This window comes from Purpureocillium lilacinum (genome assembly GCF_023168085.1).
Source record: "Purpureocillium lilacinum CBS 284.36 DNA, scaffold_2, whole genome shotgun sequence".
Taxonomy (NCBI): domain Eukaryota; kingdom Fungi; phylum Ascomycota; class Sordariomycetes; order Hypocreales; family Ophiocordycipitaceae; genus Purpureocillium; species Purpureocillium lilacinum.
The window spans coordinates 5,263,780-5,280,289 of NW_027072112.1; the positions used below are offsets into that span (position 1 = coordinate 5,263,780).

Genomic DNA, 16,510 nt, shown 5'->3' on the forward strand with positions numbered 1-16,510 from the left:
CTCGCTCGCGGCGCACAACACAAAGAATTTCAAGGCGGGGAATCCAGTCTGTATGCTTTTCCGATGCGGGCGCGAGCCAAGAAGGAAGTCCGAGTGGACAAGGTGCATGTATGCCCGATGAAAGCGGACTGAGGCTATCTGAGTCATCGTCTTCGAGTTTTCTCAAAGACCAATTATCTGTGCAGCCAGGAGTATGTGCTAACGGCAACGAAGGTCGGCTGGTAGCAAAGTTGATTGTGGTCAGACGCTCTAAGAGGGGGGTTATACGTCGTTATCTGGTTAAGCTGAGTGATGGCTGTTTACGAGTTTGGGAATACATGCTACGTGGCTCCTACTTCTCTCCTGTCATCCTCGCAAGTGTTACAGGCCTGTGCGTCGCACGCCTTGCGCGGGGGTTCTGCTGGCGAATCTGAAACAACGTTCGTGGGTGGGTGGGCCTACGTAGTTGAACGATTGCAGTCGCTGGCTCAAACGCAATGATACGAGTTGTCGTCGCTGGGCCCCATGTACTGGACTGACCTGAAGCTCATATCCACAGACGACGACGGGCCACCCGTTGCGGTTGATTTTCTCCAGCCCGAGTCGTGGCGTGATTGAGTGGCTCCAAAGCCTGTCAAACGGGCTGTGACGAAGCGTTGCTGTGCCGCAACGTGGCGCGTCGGAAGTTGAGCGGCAAGGGACAGAGATTGTTTAAAACCTGTTCATGCTGTGTTAAGTGTTTCATTGCCCAGCTCCAGCGAGTTTCTTGGCTCAGGCCGAGTCGACCAATTTGGCCAGCTCCTTATTATTCGTCAGCTGGCTCCAGGCACTAAAAAGCATAGGTATAGCATTTCGAGCGTTTTCATAAATGACGACCCACTGCTGATATCGTGCTTTGTATTTGAATTAACAGTCTATGATTAAAGAAGTCTCGACATGTCCCAAGTTATTGTACTGTATTGGGCACAACCTAATGAGCTCGCGTGTGAGTAGCCACAATTGATATACCTGTGACGGTCGAGCCCACTCCTATAAGAGCTGGGTAAATGAAATTGTAGTCTTGGTGGTAAGACATATACCAAGGTTCTCCATGCAAACGGCCCTGTTCCGGCTTTATGCGTCTGGAAAAACGGCGAACCTTACGCATCGCCATATTTCCTACCGTCAGCTTGCCATGCCCCCCCCCGCGGCCGAAACCACCCTTTCTAACAGTCCTTTTGTTCCTGCACCTTGACCACCGGTCCTTCATACACGTGCCGCGCCTTGACAAAGTACACAATCGACGATAGACCCATGAGCCCGACGAAGATGACGCACGCCCAGTTGAATGTCTCCGCCGTGACGTTGCGGCCGTTGGGCCAGAAGCTCCAGAAGAAGGACCAGCACGAGTAGACCATGGCGGCGATGTTGATGGGCAGCCCGTACCGTCCGAGGCTCCAGCGGCAGCGCGGCAGGGGCTCGCCTCGGAGGCGCTTGGCGGTCACGCAGCCGACCGACACGACGTAGGTCGCCATGAGAGCCACCGTGGACAGCGACAGCATGGCGTTGAAGGCCACCGTCGAGCCAATGTTGATGAGCGCAAACGCCATGGAGAATCCGCACGTGAAAATCACCGAGTTGACGGGGACGTGCCACGTAGGGTGGACCTGGTAAAGGAAGGGGGCATCGAGTCAGAGTTGCCAAGCGTACAGCAGAGGTGGGCATGAACGCGGGATTGAACTTACGGCTCCAAGCCAGTTGGAAAACGGGAGCCCGTTGTCGCGCGCAAAGGCAAAGGTCTGGCGCGACGTGGACGCCAGCGAACTAATGGTAATCATGGTGAGCAGCACCAACACCACGACCGTGAGGCCCGTCGCGCCGCCGACTGTCCCCGTGGCGTTCTCGAAGACGTAGATGAACGGGAAGCCGGTCCGAGAAGCGAGCGCCTCGGTCACGTCTCCAATACAAAAGAGGTACGTCAGGAGGAGCGCAAAAGTAAAAGGGACGTTCAGCAGGAACGACCAGACCATGGATCTGGGCACAACGATGCCCGCGTCCCTAATCTCTTCGGCCATGTGTGCCACAGAGTCGGAGCCTTTTCCACAGACAGCGTATCAGCCACCGCCAGGTCATGTTACTCTCTAGGCTTGAGACCGCATCAGCCACTCACCTAACACGACAAACATGCTCGAGACTTGCCCGACCATGACCGTCAGCGCTATCGACGGCCATCCGGCGCCGTTGTCCGTGAACTGCGTGAACACGGCGCTGGCCGACTGCTTGGGGGCGAGGACCAGCAGCGTGATGATGACGGGGAAGAAAGAGAAGATGTATAGAGTCACGAATGTACCCTCGGCGAGCGGCAGGTGCTTGGCGGCGAAGACGTTGAAAAGGGAGACGCCGATGACCGAGGCAAAGACAAGCAGCGTACCCTGCCACCGCGTCGGGGAGTACGACTCGTCGTTGAGCGTGATGAGTCCCTGAATAATGGACCCGATGAGGAAGGCGTCCAGCGCAACGATGCTCTGCCACGATACAGTCGAGAGCCAGCCTGAATAAGCCGGTCGGTCAGCTAAACTACAACACAGCAGATGAAAGGGGGTCAATAACGGTGCAGAGAGACGCGTACCCGACAGGTAACTCAGGATCTTCTGATACTCGCGCGGCGCAAATTCAGAAACCCAGTGGTACTGCCCGCCGGCGGTGGGCGCCATGGACGCCATCTCGGCGAGCGAGAGCACGATGAAGAACTGGCCGATGTGCGACCAAACAAGCGACCAGAAGAGGCCAGCCATTCCGCCGGCGATGAGGCCCTGCGTGTTGGATCTTTCTTCCGTGTCAGAGGATGCCGGCAGTTTAGTTGGTGAGGAACGCACGTCAAGAGGATGATCCAAGTGCCCGTCACGCAAATGGTGAAGCCGATCGTGGACAGCATCCGAAAGTTTCTCTTTCAAAAGCCCTCAACTGTCAGCCATCAATGCGTCCAGAAAAGGGTCGGCAACTACTTGTCTCGACTCACTCGAAACTCCTGCTTCTTTCCCATACGCTGCATGTCTCTTTTGTCGTTGGCCGTGTGGCCCGAGTACAGCTCTTGGTCCGGGTCGCCATCGTTGCCTCCCTCGAGGACAGAGGCCGTTTTGGTTTGCCCGGACTCGACTTCGGCCGTGGAATGGAGCAGCTGCTTGCCGCCCACACTGCGCAGCTCGAGACCGTTCTGGTCCCTGTGTGTCTCCATTGTAAATCGAAATACGAAGGAATGACGGCTGACAGGAACAACCGAAAGGTACGCAAGCGAGGCCCGAAGACACGGCAGGATGGCAATAAAAAACGCCGAAAACGCAAGGAGGATCTGCTCGGCAACAACTCCTTGTCTGGCGATTTTTGGCCCTCTCTGTCAATAACAGACGAAGGAGAGGGGAGAACAAGGTAGCATTGAGGAAGTTTCCCCGATCCCAACGAACACTGGCAGAATAAGAGCTAAAGAGGAGCGGCACGCAGGACAGGGGTCGAGGCATGGTTCCGCATGCAGGGCTCCAGTGAGGATGCAACGCTAACACAAAGGACGTTATGCTTTTCAGAGTAACCAGGTTGCTGTACCGAGAAACTCGACATGTTGGGTCCGCAGGATTCCCACAATGGAACTACTCATATCGCGGCCGGGGTCGCCATTGGGTCAGTGGTTTCGACTCGACTCTGCGTCGCGGATGTCGGTCGCTCCATGCGCGGATGCAACATGATGAGAATGGGGGGCGATCTTCCCACGTCAGGGTCCCCGGGGCTTGCCTCGTCCGGCCGTCCCATCCCACCTCCTCGCCGAACAAATTTCTACCACCGACTTCCCGCCCGTCTCTCGGGCGATAAAGATGACGCCGCGGTATACTTCTCTGTCCGTGCAATATGCTCATGCGCAGCGGCCATGTCTTCGTCTTCGACGTTCCACTATATGGGCGTCACGCCTCGTGACCACGGAGCCTACATCGTCATCACGGCAGTCGTAGGGGTGACATGGACGGTGCTGGTCTATTGCATCCGGCTCTACATTAGACTCAACTTCAACGGCCCCTTTGGTTTTGACGATGCCTCGGCGTCCTTTGCCACTGTGAGTGCAAGAGACCGCCGCTTTGGTTTACGGATATCTAATTTAATGCGTGGCACTTATAGGTCGTTGGCATTGTGCAGTCTGCGGTGACGCTGATCGCGGTTCGCAATGGACTTGGGAAAGCGGAAGATTTGCTGTCCCCCGACGAGCTCGAAGCAGCCATGAAGGTATGGCATCTACATCGACGACTCGATACCAAAGAACGAGACTGAAAGATGGCTGGCAGCTCAACTACGCGGCGAGCCTGCTATACATTGTGGCCATTTGCGGGTCCAAGTGCGCCATGTTCCTGTTGATGGCTCGGTTGACACGGCAATCTCAGAACATGTCACTCAACGTGAGTTACGGAGCCACGATCTTCACTGCGGTGTGGATGGTGGTGTCTCTGTTCGTCATCGGTTTTCAGTGTGGCCTGCCGGATCCATGGAACATGATTCTCCATGATGGTTGCAGAGGCACGGTAGGAGCCCTCTCTACCCCTTAGTTCGTGTCTGCGTGTCTGACACATGACAGTTTACGCAGTGGACGGTCGTGGAGACGTTTAGCATCTTGATCGAAGTGGTCGTCTCGGGCATGGCCGTTGCGTTGGTCTGGGATCTCAGAATGACCTTCAAGGTCAAGGTGGCGGTCGTGTGCGCCTTCTCAGCGCAGCTGCTCGTCATCGTGCCCGTCATCTTCCGGCTCATCTTTGTGCGTCGGTCGCTGGGGACGTCCGACATTACGTTTGCCTGGACGGAGATGGCACTGACAACGCAAATCGTGATGCACTTCTCCATCATGGCCGCAACGTTTCCGTGCCTCCGCCAGTTCCTACAAGCGTTCGACTCGGGCTTCGGAGCTACGACGAAGATGGAGACGCAGACGGGTTCGGGTAGTCGGACCCACAACAGCTACGCGATGCAGTCCCTCAGGTCCAAGCGAGGAGACGAGGGGCCCGTCCACGGGACGGATGGAGATGAAGGAAGACCAGCAGCACGTGGAGCAGTACTGTACAACACCAGCGGGGCGATGGCGAGGCTGCGGCCGGATCGCACAACCGAAATCGTGACGCATGCGACGGCCGAGGGGCCTGACCGAGCCGGTGACGAGGACCGCAGCATCGACAGCGTCGGCAGCGACAAGGCCATCATCTGGAGGACAAGGGAGTTTGAGGTGCATTACGGAGACCGGGAGAGAGACGGCTGAGCGCTCCGGCGCCAAGCGCAGTGTAATTTAGCTTGATACAATAGAGGTTCGATATATCAAGACCAAGCCGAACTAGTACTATCTGTCTCTGATAATGGTCCATTGCAACTCGTGGCCCGCCACTGCCGAGAGCCGACTACGCAGCGACTGATGAGCGGGACGCCGCAACAGTGACGCAAGCGACGGCTTCCGGGCTAGACCGGACAGGTGACGGGGACCACAGAGTCTAGAGCGTCGGTACCTGTTTGGCAATGAGGCCATCATCTAGCAAAAGGACGAGGGAGGTTGCGATAGATCGCCGAAATCGGCGGAGAGCCGACTAAACGCTCCGCCGCCAAGCGCGGTATAACTTGGCTCGATATAGGAGAGGTCCCATTTATCGAGACCAAGGTGAGGCTAGTAGCATCTTCTTGTTGATAATGGCCTATACTGACATTACGCTTGCAACTCATGGCGCTCCACTGCCGAGAGCCGACTGCAGAGCGACTGACCGGGATGCCGGAGGAGTAGCGCAGGCGACGGCTGCCGGGCTCGATTGGACAGGCGACGAATTTCGGAGTATCCAGAGCGTCGGTCAATTTTAACGATGAGGCCATCATGATGTAAAGGACGAGAGAGGTTGAGGTGCATCACGGAACACCGGCAGAGAGCCGGCCTAGAGGTCCGCCGCCAAGCACATTAGCTCGATAGACTAGACGTCCGATATATTCGAGGCCCAGCTGAACTAGTACAGCTACCACATGTAACGTTTGCAGCTCTTCGTTGACGATGGCCCACACGATACGAGTCGACAACTGCCGGCGCGTCTCGTCGTCCGCCACTGCCGAGATCCGACTGCATGGCCCGGATGCCGAAGGCGACAGCCCAAGCCAGCGTGGTGGACTCGTCATCAGCACTGCGCGGGTCGACGAGATGGACGAGACCGAACGCAGAGAGGAAGGCCTCCAGCCAGACAGCCAGCGTTCCATACTGTTGTCCTGATCAGCTTCCCAGCTGGCCGGGCTTCTTCGCAGCTCTCTGCCTCCCTCCATCTCTCTCTCAAGAGTCGCGGCCGCCGAACTAGTTTTTTTTTCTCTTCCTCCTTCTTTTTCTTCATCATCATCACTTTTGCTCCTTGAGCTTCACTTTCCTCAAGGCGACCTTCGAGCACAGCAAAGCTGACACGGGTTCCCGTCTGACAGCGGTCGGGAATCTCGGGATGATATTAAGCTTTGGATGGTGCATGTCCGTGCCGTCTGGGCGCCGCACGCCAAGTACATGAATGATGGGGGCCGACGATCATATTTTTTGACTTTTTCCCTTTCTTGTTTGGCGTTGGTCGTTGACGTTGGCTAAAGACGTTTCAGGGCTGCACGGGCCGGCCGGGATGCGCGCTGTCCAGGTGGTGCCTCCTGTCTCGTCGACCTCGAAATGCTTTCAATGCACCGCAGTCTTGCTGCAGCGCTGTGGCAGTGCAGTGCAGTGCAGTGCAGTACCTACGAGGCATCCTCTGCTGGAGGCCCACAGGCACGATCCAATGGACAGCTGCACAAGTGCACATGGGGTCCATGGGCGCTGTCGAATGCTTGGCAGCCCAGGGCACGCGTCATTGTGGCGCCGGCTGCGACTCTGCCCAGCCGTCTCAGCTCTCTGAAACGCGGTGCAGCGCGGCGCTGGGCTGCACTGTCTGTCGCGACGGCACTGGCTTCCGGGAGGGGGGCCAGGCACCTCAGGGTGCTGGCTGCCCGCCCTGGTGCCTGAAGCAGGCAGGCTCCCGCCGCTGACTGCACTTCGGGGCCGCAAGCCAAAGGCGCTGTGCTCTCCGTCGCACAGGGGGGGGGATCCGCTCCCGGGGACCCTGTCGCGCTGCGACAGCCGCACCGAAACGAGCCCGGCTGCCAATCAGCAGGCGTCGCGCGCCTCGGGTAAGAGATGTGTGGGAGCCAGAAAAATATCCCAAGATCGTCGTCATCCACCCGGACGCGGCACTGGGGGGGCCGCCAGGCAGGCCGTTTGCTTGGCTGGGCTCGGCTCCTTCACGGATGGCACGGGGGGTTGCGCCCCTTTTCCCGTCTTCAACGTGTGCTGGGCCGTTGTCATTGTCATCGACGTCGGCGTCGTCATCTCCCCCTCCGCCTCGCTGCGCCCGCATCTCTTGCTGTGTTGCAATTCATTAGTCGTGCCTACATTGTAGGTGTGCTGTACTGTTTTATCCGCGCCCTCTTTCAATCAATTCGGTGCCAGGTGGGGGTGGTGTGTGTATTGATTGCGCATACCGTCTCGCATACCTCCCTTCCTCCCCTCCCAAGCCCCAAGATACGTGCGGCATCGCCGTGCCCGCTGTTTTTCGACCCACCCACTCGGCTTGGCTGCGTTCGCTCCCTCATTATTATTCCTCAACCTCCGGCGGCCATCATACCGTACCTATTCGTCAACCTTCCGCCTCGTATCTGTCTCGCATCGTTTTTCTTCCCCTTTCGTCGCCTCTTTCTTTCTCTTCTCGTCTCTCCCTCGCCTGCCAGCCGTCTTGCCATCCAAGCCGCCCGCCGGGTCTGCGCCTCGGACCGCGGCCCGTCTCGACGCTCCTTTTCAACTTTCGACACGCCATTTCCTCGTATCCGCCGAGATAAAATCATAAGACAGCACCACCCGGCGCCAGCGGCCCTCAACCCACCGGCCGCCGCTTTGGCGCCCTCCACTGCGGATCCGCAAAACGAGCACCCCCTCGAGAGGGCCTGTTTGCCTGCTATCCAGCCGCTGACGACTTTTTACTTTTCTTCCTCGTCGTCCCTCGAGCACTGGCCTCGTCCAAGCGCCTCGACGCACTGCCACGCCGCCACCAATTTTGACTCGAACCTCGAAACGACCGTCGACGACTGACTGCCTGCGATAACGGCGACGAGGCAATCTCCCCCCGACAGAAAGCCCTTCTCGATGCCTTCTTTATAGACGTTGGACTGTCTAGCATTGACGGGCCGTCGCTTGAGTTGACGCGCTCCTGCCTCTTCTCCCTCCGCCTTCTCCCGTCGCGTCGACATCCGACTCCCTCCAACCCCCCTGGCGATCCCCTCTGGCCAGCCTGGCCCGAGCGCGCAGACGCCCGCCCGCCGCAAAGATGCTCAACTCCCGTCGCGCCCTCTTCGCCGCCGCCTTCCTCATCACAGTCTTCTTCCTCGTCTCGCGGTCGCATCATTCATCTCCCGAGGCCATAAAGCACACGTCCTCGTCCGCCGGCGGCGCACCCCAGTCCAATGGCGACCACGGCGTCACACAACGTCCCGCAGCCGACGTCAAGACACAGCAGCAAAGGAGGCCCGTGCCTCAGAAGCCCTTGATGGATACGTCGCGCATGTCGACGTATGACAAGCTCGCCTATGCCTACCCCTACGACATCGAGGTCAAATTCCCGGCATACATCTGGCAGACGTGGAAGACGACGCCAACGGACAAGGACTTTCAGTTCCGCGAGCAGGAGGCGTCGTGGACCGAGCAGCACCCTGGCTTCGTCCACGAGGTCATTACCGATGACGTCGCGGTCAGCATGCTCAGCCTCTTCTACGCCGCCGTCCCCGAGGTCCTCGAGGCATACAAGGTGCTGCCCTTGCCAGTCCTCAAAGCCGACTTCTTCCGCTACCTCATCCTCTTCGCGCGAGGCGGCATCTACTCCGATATTGACACGTACGCCATCAAGAGCGCAGTGGAGTGGGTTCCTAGTCAGATCCCGCGCGAGTCCATTGGGCTCGTCATCGGTCTCGAGGCGGATCCCGACCGTCCAGACTGGGCCGACTGGTACAGCCGCCGCATCCAGTTTTGCCAATGGACCATCCAGAGCAAGCCCGGCCACCCGGCCCTCCGTGATATCATTACAAGGATCACAAACGCGACGCTGACGCTCAAGCGCACGGGCAAGATCTCCAGCTTCCAGGGCAAGAACGTGGTCGACTTGACTGGGCCGGCGGTTTGGACCGACACCATCATGGACTACCTCAACGACGAGCGCTTCTTCGACATGAAGAAGAGCAAGGGCAAGGTTGACTGGCGCAACTTCACCGGCATGGAGATGAGCAAGCGCGTGGGAGACGTTGTGGTCCTGCCCATCACGAGCTTCTCGCCGGGCGTGGAACAGATGGGGGCCAAGGACTACGACGATCCCATGGCCTTTGTTAAGCACGACTTTGAAGGTGAGACTTGACGCGCCGATGCGGCTCGTTGAACGTGGGATTTGCTGACGAGAGTCGCGACAGGCACGTGGAAGCCCGAGGAAGAACGGCATATCGGCGAGCAAAAAGAACAGCCGCAAGAGGGTCTCGTCCAATGACGACGGCAGTGACGACGACACATGCGCGCAGCTCAGGCTTGGTGCCGCTGACACATCGGCGAGTCGACACGACGCTGCGCCGCCGGGGAACCAGCCAGTGTGGCGCAGCCGCCGGCAGTTCACCATCTTCCTTGCGACAACGCCTTTGGACGGCGGCCCGGGCGGCATCACACCATATTTGGGTCATTTCCTTGCGTCACATCTTTGCTTTACCTCTCTCCTAGGAACTCGACGTCTTCGGCGGCCCGAGAGCCGGTGTCGCCAAGCCGATGACCGCGAACAATCATTGATCCGCACGCAGAGGGCGGATGGGATAGACTGGATCTCGTCTGCATCTTTCGGTTCTATGTGTTTTATTATCACGATTCTTACATGGCCTTGCCCCCGTCGGCTCAAGGCGCGACGATGAGGGACGCGCGGGAGGCCAGCCCTCCCGCGCATGCATTGTCAGCTGCTTGCAAGACACGTCAGCGACACAGGCGCATTTCTTTCGGGGTGGAGTTTGGGTGAAGCCGGTGGGCGTGAAAATGGCGCTCGCACAACGCGGCCCCATGGGGAACACGGGAGCAGCGTGCGTCGATCCGGGGCAGGGAAGTTCGCTTCGGCACGCATGACTGGACTGCCATTATACATATAGATAGAAGGGGTCGGTGCTTAGAGAAAAGGGGGCATCAATTTGGGGGGCGGCGGGCTTGGAGCCGGGTAGGCCCAGATAGGCAATTATTTGAGAGGCGGAATTGGAGAGGCGGCATGGAGTACGAACTTCAGCGCAATACCGACCTTGTCTGACATGCCCGTACGAAGCCCGCATTGCACCAAAGGCCAGTGGCCACCACAAGGGTGGGACCCCTGAATGAACCGACGTCTGTTGGGGAACCTGGGGGGAGGCGAGACGGCACAGCGTCAACCTGGCATGTCCCACCTCAGCACCCCGCCTGTGGCACCCCCCGAACGTCCAAAGTTGCTTGGGGGGCTCCGCACTTCAGAACTGCCCCAAGCCCTGTTCCCTGGCCGCCGCGCAGGCACCTCCTGGATGCACCAATCGCGGGTGCCTACGCCCCGCGGGCCAACCGCTGTGGGGGTCCCTTACCCCAGCGGGCTGCCTGTCCCCCAGAGGCGCAGGCCAGGTGCCGCTGTCGCAGTGGTTAGGTTCTGACATGGGGGGGAGCTTGGAAGCCGAAAGAGGGGAGGAGCTTCAGCCGAGGGACGAGCAGACAAGCAGACGTAATAATAAGATGGGAGGGGAGGGGGTCGACCACGAGAGCGGCACGCACGCGAGGTGCTCCTTCGGCTTCTGCTTCTGCATCTCCTCCTTTCTCTGTGTCACGTCTGTCTGTCTGCCTGCGTGTTCTGTTGGCGGAGCAGCGTGCGAGTCTCTCTGTGTCTTTGCCCCGTCCTCATCAATTCCCTTTTTCTCTGTTCCCAATCTCCTTTTCTGCGTGCGTGGGATATTCCTGCCGTCTCAGAGAGCGTCGTCCGTCGATCTGGCGCGGGACCCCTCAACTCATCCGCGTCCACTGCCGTGACCTGACCAGCAGAGGGCTTCTTCTCTGTGTTGCTTCGTCGGGTCCATTGCGATACACACACACACACACGGTCGGGGAGACGGGAGACGGGGAGAGTGAGAGTGTGAGCGAGTGAGAGAGTGAGAGTGAGCGAGACAGAGAGAGAGAGAATGGGGTTCAGAACGTGCTCGCCGCTGAGGCCCGCGGCTGCTGCCGTGCTGGCCGGCGGCGCGGCGAGGACGGCGTCGTCCATGTCTGGGCGCTGGCGGGTGAAGGAGGGTCTCGTGGTGGCCGTGAGCGTTGCTGCGTCGCGATGTGCGCAGAGGAGGTTCATGGGCACCGAGGGGTTGAGTATACGGCGCGGGCCGAGTGAGGTACGTACGGTCGTGATGGTGATATGTGATGCCGCGGCTTCCCTCTCACGTCACAAGAGTGTGAACGGAGAAGCATGCGCCTATTCACGTCGATGCTCTCACGCACCCGCTCATCCAACCTCACCTCCAACCCCTCACAATGGCAAGAAAGCTAACGCTCCCGGCTCCTCCTCCCACAGCCAGCCCTCTACACGGGCACCATCCCGGAGCACTTTGCCGCCACGGTCGCCCAGCACGCCGACCGGCCGGCCGTTATTGCTCGCGCGCCCGTGAGCAGCGCTCAACAGCAGCAACAAGACCCCGACGTGGAGGAAACGGTCCTCACCTACCGCGGGCTCGACCTCCTCTCCAACCGGCTCGCCGCGTCGCTCGCGGGGCTCGGCGTGCGCAAGGGCGACCGCGTCGCCGTCTCGCTCGGCAACGGGGCCGAGTTCGCGGCCCTCACCTACGCCGCCTTCAAGCTGGGCGCCGTCCTCGTGCCGCTCAACCCGAGCTTCAACGCGGGGCAGGTGAGCGCCGCGCTCGCGCACCTGCAGGCCGAGGTGCTCGTCATCGGCGCCGTCACGGACCTCGCGTACAAGCCGGGCTGCGGGCGCAGCAACGAGGACCTGCTCGCGGCCGTGGTGGGAGACGTGCGCGCCGCCGGGCCGCTGAGGGGCGCGGCGGTTGTGCCCTCCCTGCGGCACGTCGTCGTCGTCGACAACAGGGCGTACCACCCGCAGGTCGACTTTCCGCTCGAGGCGTGTCCCGCGCTGACGCCGTACGACGCCCTGCTGGCCGGGTCGGACGCGGCCGTCGTGCCGTCGGCGCCGCTCCGCCCGTCCGACACCATCAACATCCAGTTCACGTCCGGGACGACGTCGACGCCCAAGGCGGCCATGCTGGCGCACGCGTCCATCCTCAACAACGGGGCGCTCATCGCGCACCGCATGGGGCTCGACCCGCGCGACCGCATCGTCGTGCCGCCGCCGCTGTTCCACTGCTTCGGCTCCGTGCTCGGCTACATGGCCACGGCCACGACGGGCGCCGCCCTGCTGTTCCCCAGCCCGGCCTTCGACCCCGTCGCCACCCTGCGCATGTGCCTCGACCGCGACGCCACGGGGCTCTACGGCGTCAGCACCATGCTCGTCGCCGTGCTCGAGGCCCTCGACGGCGGCGTCGTCCGCGGGGGCGCCGCTCCGCAGAGCCTCCGCAAGGGCATCGTCGCCGGCAGCAGCGTCCCCGAGGCCCTCATGCGCCGCATCTACCAGCGCCTCGGCCTCGAGGACCTCGTCATCTGCTACGGCATGACCGAGACCAGCCCCGTCAACTGCATGACCACGCCCTCGGACCCCTTTATCAAGCGCACCTCGTCCGTCGGCCGCCCCATGCCGCACACCACCGTCAAGATCGTCGACCCCACCGACCGCTCCCGCGTCCTGCCCCTCAACACCCGCGGCGAGCTCGCCGCCTCGGGCTACCTCGTCATGAAGGGCTACTACGACGACCCGGAGCGCACCGCCGAGGTCCGCATCGAGGAGCCCGACCACCCCGGCCTGACCCCCGACAATGATGTCCCCGGCAAGAAACCCGGCACCTCCGTCTGGATGTACTCGGGCGACGAGGCCGAGATGGACGCCGATGGCTACGTCACCATCACCGGCCGCATCAAGGACCTCATCATCCGCGGCGGCGAGAACATCCACCCGCTCGAGGTCGAGAACTGCCTCTTCCAGCTCCCCGGCGTCAAGGAAGTCTCCGTCGTGGGCGTCCCCGACGAGCGCCTCGGCGAGAGCGTCGCCGCCTTTGTCATCCCCCGTCGCGACTGGGTCGTCGCCGACAACAACGCCACTGAGCAGCAACAGCAGCGGGAGGCCGGACCGCAAGTCTTGACAAAGGATGCCGTCCGCGCCTGGGTGCGCACCAAGCTCTCGAGCCACCTCGTCCCCAAGCACGTCTTTTGGGTTGACGAGTACCCCAAGACGGCCAGCGGCAAGATTCAAAAGTTCAAGCTGCGCGACATGGCCGTCGAGGCGCTCAGGAACGCCGCCGGCTCGGTAAAGGCATGAGCGGTACATCTGCGATGTAGTAGTGTATATAGTCTGCAACTGTGAATATAGCGATCCGTTTTTGGATGGCATGCCTGCCATATTGTCATGTACGACTCACGCACATTCGTCAATTGTGTGAATGACTGCCAAAGGAAAAAGCATCACCGCGGCATCAAAGTCATAGGAGCAGCGGCTCGGCCGCCGTTTATTCATAAGATGAGAGAACCCAGTCCAGAACCCAGAAATCGCATCAGCAGTGGGCTCGTTCTCGGCCCACCGCGAGCAAAACAAACAAGCCATCAAGTCGGCCGTGTCGTCTAAGGGGCATCGTCTCTATGCGTGAGAAAATCTCAGACCGCGCACGCACGCCGGCCCCGGCTGCCATCGCGGGGGCCCGACGAAAAGTAAAGCACAAAGCATGGGGGGAATATCGGGAGCAGCGCCCCAGTCCCTGCTTCCAAACAACCAAAGCACCTAAAGCACGTAGCCTCCACACACAGCCATCCGCCGCTGGGCGGCCTTAGTCGACCTGCTTCTCGCAACCTATCCGGCCAAGAAGCTCCTTTCGGTCGCTGTGGCCAGGCAAACTGACTCCGGAGCTGCTGGCCTGGCGCTTAACCCCGGTCCGGCGCTCCCAGTTCTTCAGGTCCAATTCCTCCACGCCAACTTCTTCCTCGAGCGGTTGAGCCTCCTCATAGATAAACTCGTCCTCTTCATCGGCCTCCTCCTCGTCTCCCTCGTCGTCGCTCCGCGTGTCCTCGGCGCCGTCGCCACGGATGACCTTGACGGCGACGCGGACGATCATGGTGAACCACACAATGGTGATGACCTGAAGCAGGAGCAGCGGCGCAAGGAATGCCCATTTGACCGTGGAGTTGTAGCAAACACGGCCGGTAGAGCTGAGGAAGGGCTCGATGAGGTACGAAAGCCCGGGCGGGGGGTCCTCGGGCCCGATGAGATTGTCGTTGGAACCACGGAAGCAGCCGAGCGGCATAATCTTCTCCGTATGAGCATACACGGACCAGCAGCCCATGATGTAGAAGATGTGGCGGGCGATGAACCACGAGACCATGAAGATGCCGAAGAAAACGTCGCAGAGCGTGTTGTGGCCCGTGTACTTGAGGCACTTGGCAACCTGAGCCTGGTTAGCACGACTCGCATCGATTGCGCGGGGGCATCGTTGGACACGAACCGGAAAGAACAAGTCCACCACGTCCATGATAACCAGAATGAAGTTGCCGATCCGGGTGAAGTGATAGCAGTAGCACGACGAAATGAGGGCAGTGGTGATGATGTGGTGACTAAACATTTGCCAGTGGTCCTTGCGACGCTCCTCGATGTTGATGACGATGATCTGCTGCAGCCAAAAGGCCCACTGCGCCAGGACGTAGCCCTTCATGAGACCATCCATTTCGCGATTCGGCCAGTCGGTCCAGAGTCCTCGCATGTTCATGAAGTGTGGCGACGTGCTGTAAATGTACTGCAAGAGGTCAGCCGTGGTCGGGCGAATCGTGGCGACAGTGACATACCACGCCGAGTGTCCAGAAAAAGCAGTAGTAAACCAGCAGCCAGGCTTGTTCGCTGAAGCGGGTCAAGGTCTTTCGCTTGGTGACGCCCTGGAGCCTGGCGAACGGGGCCAGGACGTACTCCATCATGCCGGCCCGCAGGCCCGTAAAGAGCACGATGCAAAAGGTGATAAAATAGGCATCATCAAAGCCAATGCCATACTTGCCGGTCTGCTCGCTATAGTACGCAAGGTGGAAGAACTTGTGGGTATGTATTCTCGCTTTCGGAATGAAAGTGTGTGCCAGGAACAGGAGCGCCAGGAGATTGAAGGAGAGGCCTGTGTGGGACGAAGCGTTAGCCGGTGCTGTTCGAGTTGCATTACGGTCGGTTGCCGCCGGCATTGCGAGCCAATTGATCTCCAGCGAGATGATCGGAAGGCAGCGACGACGGCAGCAACATGTCCTGGGCATGCGCCTCGCAACCAGCCCGAGATGGGTGCTCGAAGGCTTGCGGCGAAGGGGGGTACGCACCGATTTGGTTCTCGACGAACCACCGCGCAAGGTGCTTCCAAGTGCCATCCTCCTTGCGCTTCAGCCTGCGGACGAGGACGACATTGCTGCCCGACGTCTGCATGTACAGCGGGCCGTTCATGTTGGGGTTGCTGGAGCCGGACTTGAGGTGCGGTCGCGCAGCAGCCTTTGCGGCGCCGACAGCGGCGACGGGCGACGAAGGCTCGTCCGGCTGGTAGTCGCCCATTGTGTCGAGCGCTTGGAAGGCCTGGCGAGAAACGAGTGTCCGTCAGGGAGAGGAGAAGAGAAGAGAGGGGGTGGGCTTGCTGCTCTCTCGTCGTCGGCGCCGCTGCGTCGTGCTGCAATCCGACCAGCAGATTTTCCGTCGAGTCGAGGGGAAGGATGCAGTGGCGACGGCGGGCGGGCGGGCTGCGGGCGGGCTGGCGGTGGAGGTGGTTGGCGCTGCCCCCGAGTACTTGTAGGTAAGGTAAGGTCGGCAAAGCGTGCTACTTTTGTGTGGTATTAAAGTGCGGCGGGCGGTGGGGTGGCCCGTGTTTCTCCTTGTCGCGGCCTGGCCCAGACACAGAAGCCGACTGGAAGATCTCGAGTCGAGCCCCGGCGGAGGCGCTAGGGGGCACCTTGGCCCTGGGGGGTGGGTGGGCAGGCAGCACGATGATCTCGTCGAGACACGGCGCAGTGGAGATGCGAATGTGGGCGAGCTGGGCGAGGCACATAAAAAAAGGTGGGCGGTCTGTAAAACCACTGGGCTCTGCAGTAGGTTTGGGAGTCGTTTTGCCAGCCAGATCGTGGAGATGTCCTCGTCGTCGTCGTCGCTGCTGTTGCCGCCGTCGAGCGCGCTGTCGAAAAAGGTCGTAAAAGTGATACGCAGCAGTACGTTACAGGGGCGGCGGAGAGAGAGATGCAGCGGCGACAAGGCTCCAGCCGGCAACGTCTTGACCGAGACGGCGGTTTAATAAGAGGGCGCCCGTGCGGAGAAGCGCGCCTCGCAGCTGCTGGAAGCGAAAGAGACAGAGCGAAAGAAGAGGG

The 16,510-nt window shown here is 60.3% G+C and overlaps 5 protein-coding genes across 5 annotated transcripts; 3 read left to right on the forward strand and 2 right to left on the reverse strand.

The window, feature by feature from the left end:
- Positions 1-1,184: 1,184 nt before the first annotated feature.
- PLICBS_003358 (uncharacterized protein) lies at positions 1,185-3,193 on the reverse strand (the record flags this gene model as incomplete). The annotated part of the gene is made up of 6 exons (XM_018323100.2): positions 1,185-1,625; positions 1,704-2,053; positions 2,129-2,509; positions 2,588-2,784; positions 2,835-2,905; positions 2,978-3,193. The coding sequence occupies 6 exons, from the start codon at positions 3,191-3,193 to the stop codon at positions 1,185-1,187; spliced, it is 1,656 nt and encodes a 551-aa protein (XP_018178330.2).
- Positions 3,194-3,874: 681 nt separating this feature from the next.
- PLICBS_003359 (uncharacterized protein) lies at positions 3,875-5,242 on the forward strand (the record flags this gene model as incomplete). The annotated part of the gene is made up of 4 exons (XM_018323101.2): positions 3,875-4,057; positions 4,120-4,224; positions 4,284-4,394; positions 4,571-5,242. 4 exons carry the CDS (start codon positions 3,875-3,877, stop codon positions 5,240-5,242), a joined length of 1,071 nt encoding a protein of 356 aa, XP_018178331.2.
- Positions 5,243-8,336: 3,094 nt separating this feature from the next.
- Positions 8,337-9,539, forward strand: PLICBS_003360 (membrane-bound alpha-1,6-mannosyltransferase Initiation-specific; the record flags this gene model as incomplete). The annotated part of the gene is made up of 2 exons (XM_018323103.2): positions 8,337-9,402; positions 9,466-9,539. 2 exons carry the CDS (start codon positions 8,337-8,339, stop codon positions 9,537-9,539), a joined length of 1,140 nt encoding a protein of 379 aa, XP_018178333.2.
- A 1,675-nt stretch (positions 9,540-11,214) lies between these two features.
- Positions 11,215-13,466, forward strand: PLICBS_003361 (uncharacterized protein; the record flags this gene model as incomplete). The annotated part of the gene is made up of 2 exons (XM_018323104.2): positions 11,215-11,418; positions 11,598-13,466. The coding sequence occupies 2 exons, from the start codon at positions 11,215-11,217 to the stop codon at positions 13,464-13,466; spliced, it is 2,073 nt and encodes a 690-aa protein (XP_018178334.2).
- Positions 13,467-13,968: 502 nt separating this feature from the next.
- PLICBS_003362 (sphingosine N-acyltransferase lag1) lies at positions 13,969-15,710 on the reverse strand (the record flags this gene model as incomplete). Its single annotated transcript, XM_065600207.1, has 3 exons — positions 13,969-14,928; positions 14,978-15,291; positions 15,485-15,710. The coding sequence occupies 3 exons, from the start codon at positions 15,708-15,710 to the stop codon at positions 13,969-13,971; spliced, it is 1,500 nt and encodes a 499-aa protein (XP_065456279.1).
- Positions 15,711-16,510: the final 800 nt, after the last annotated feature.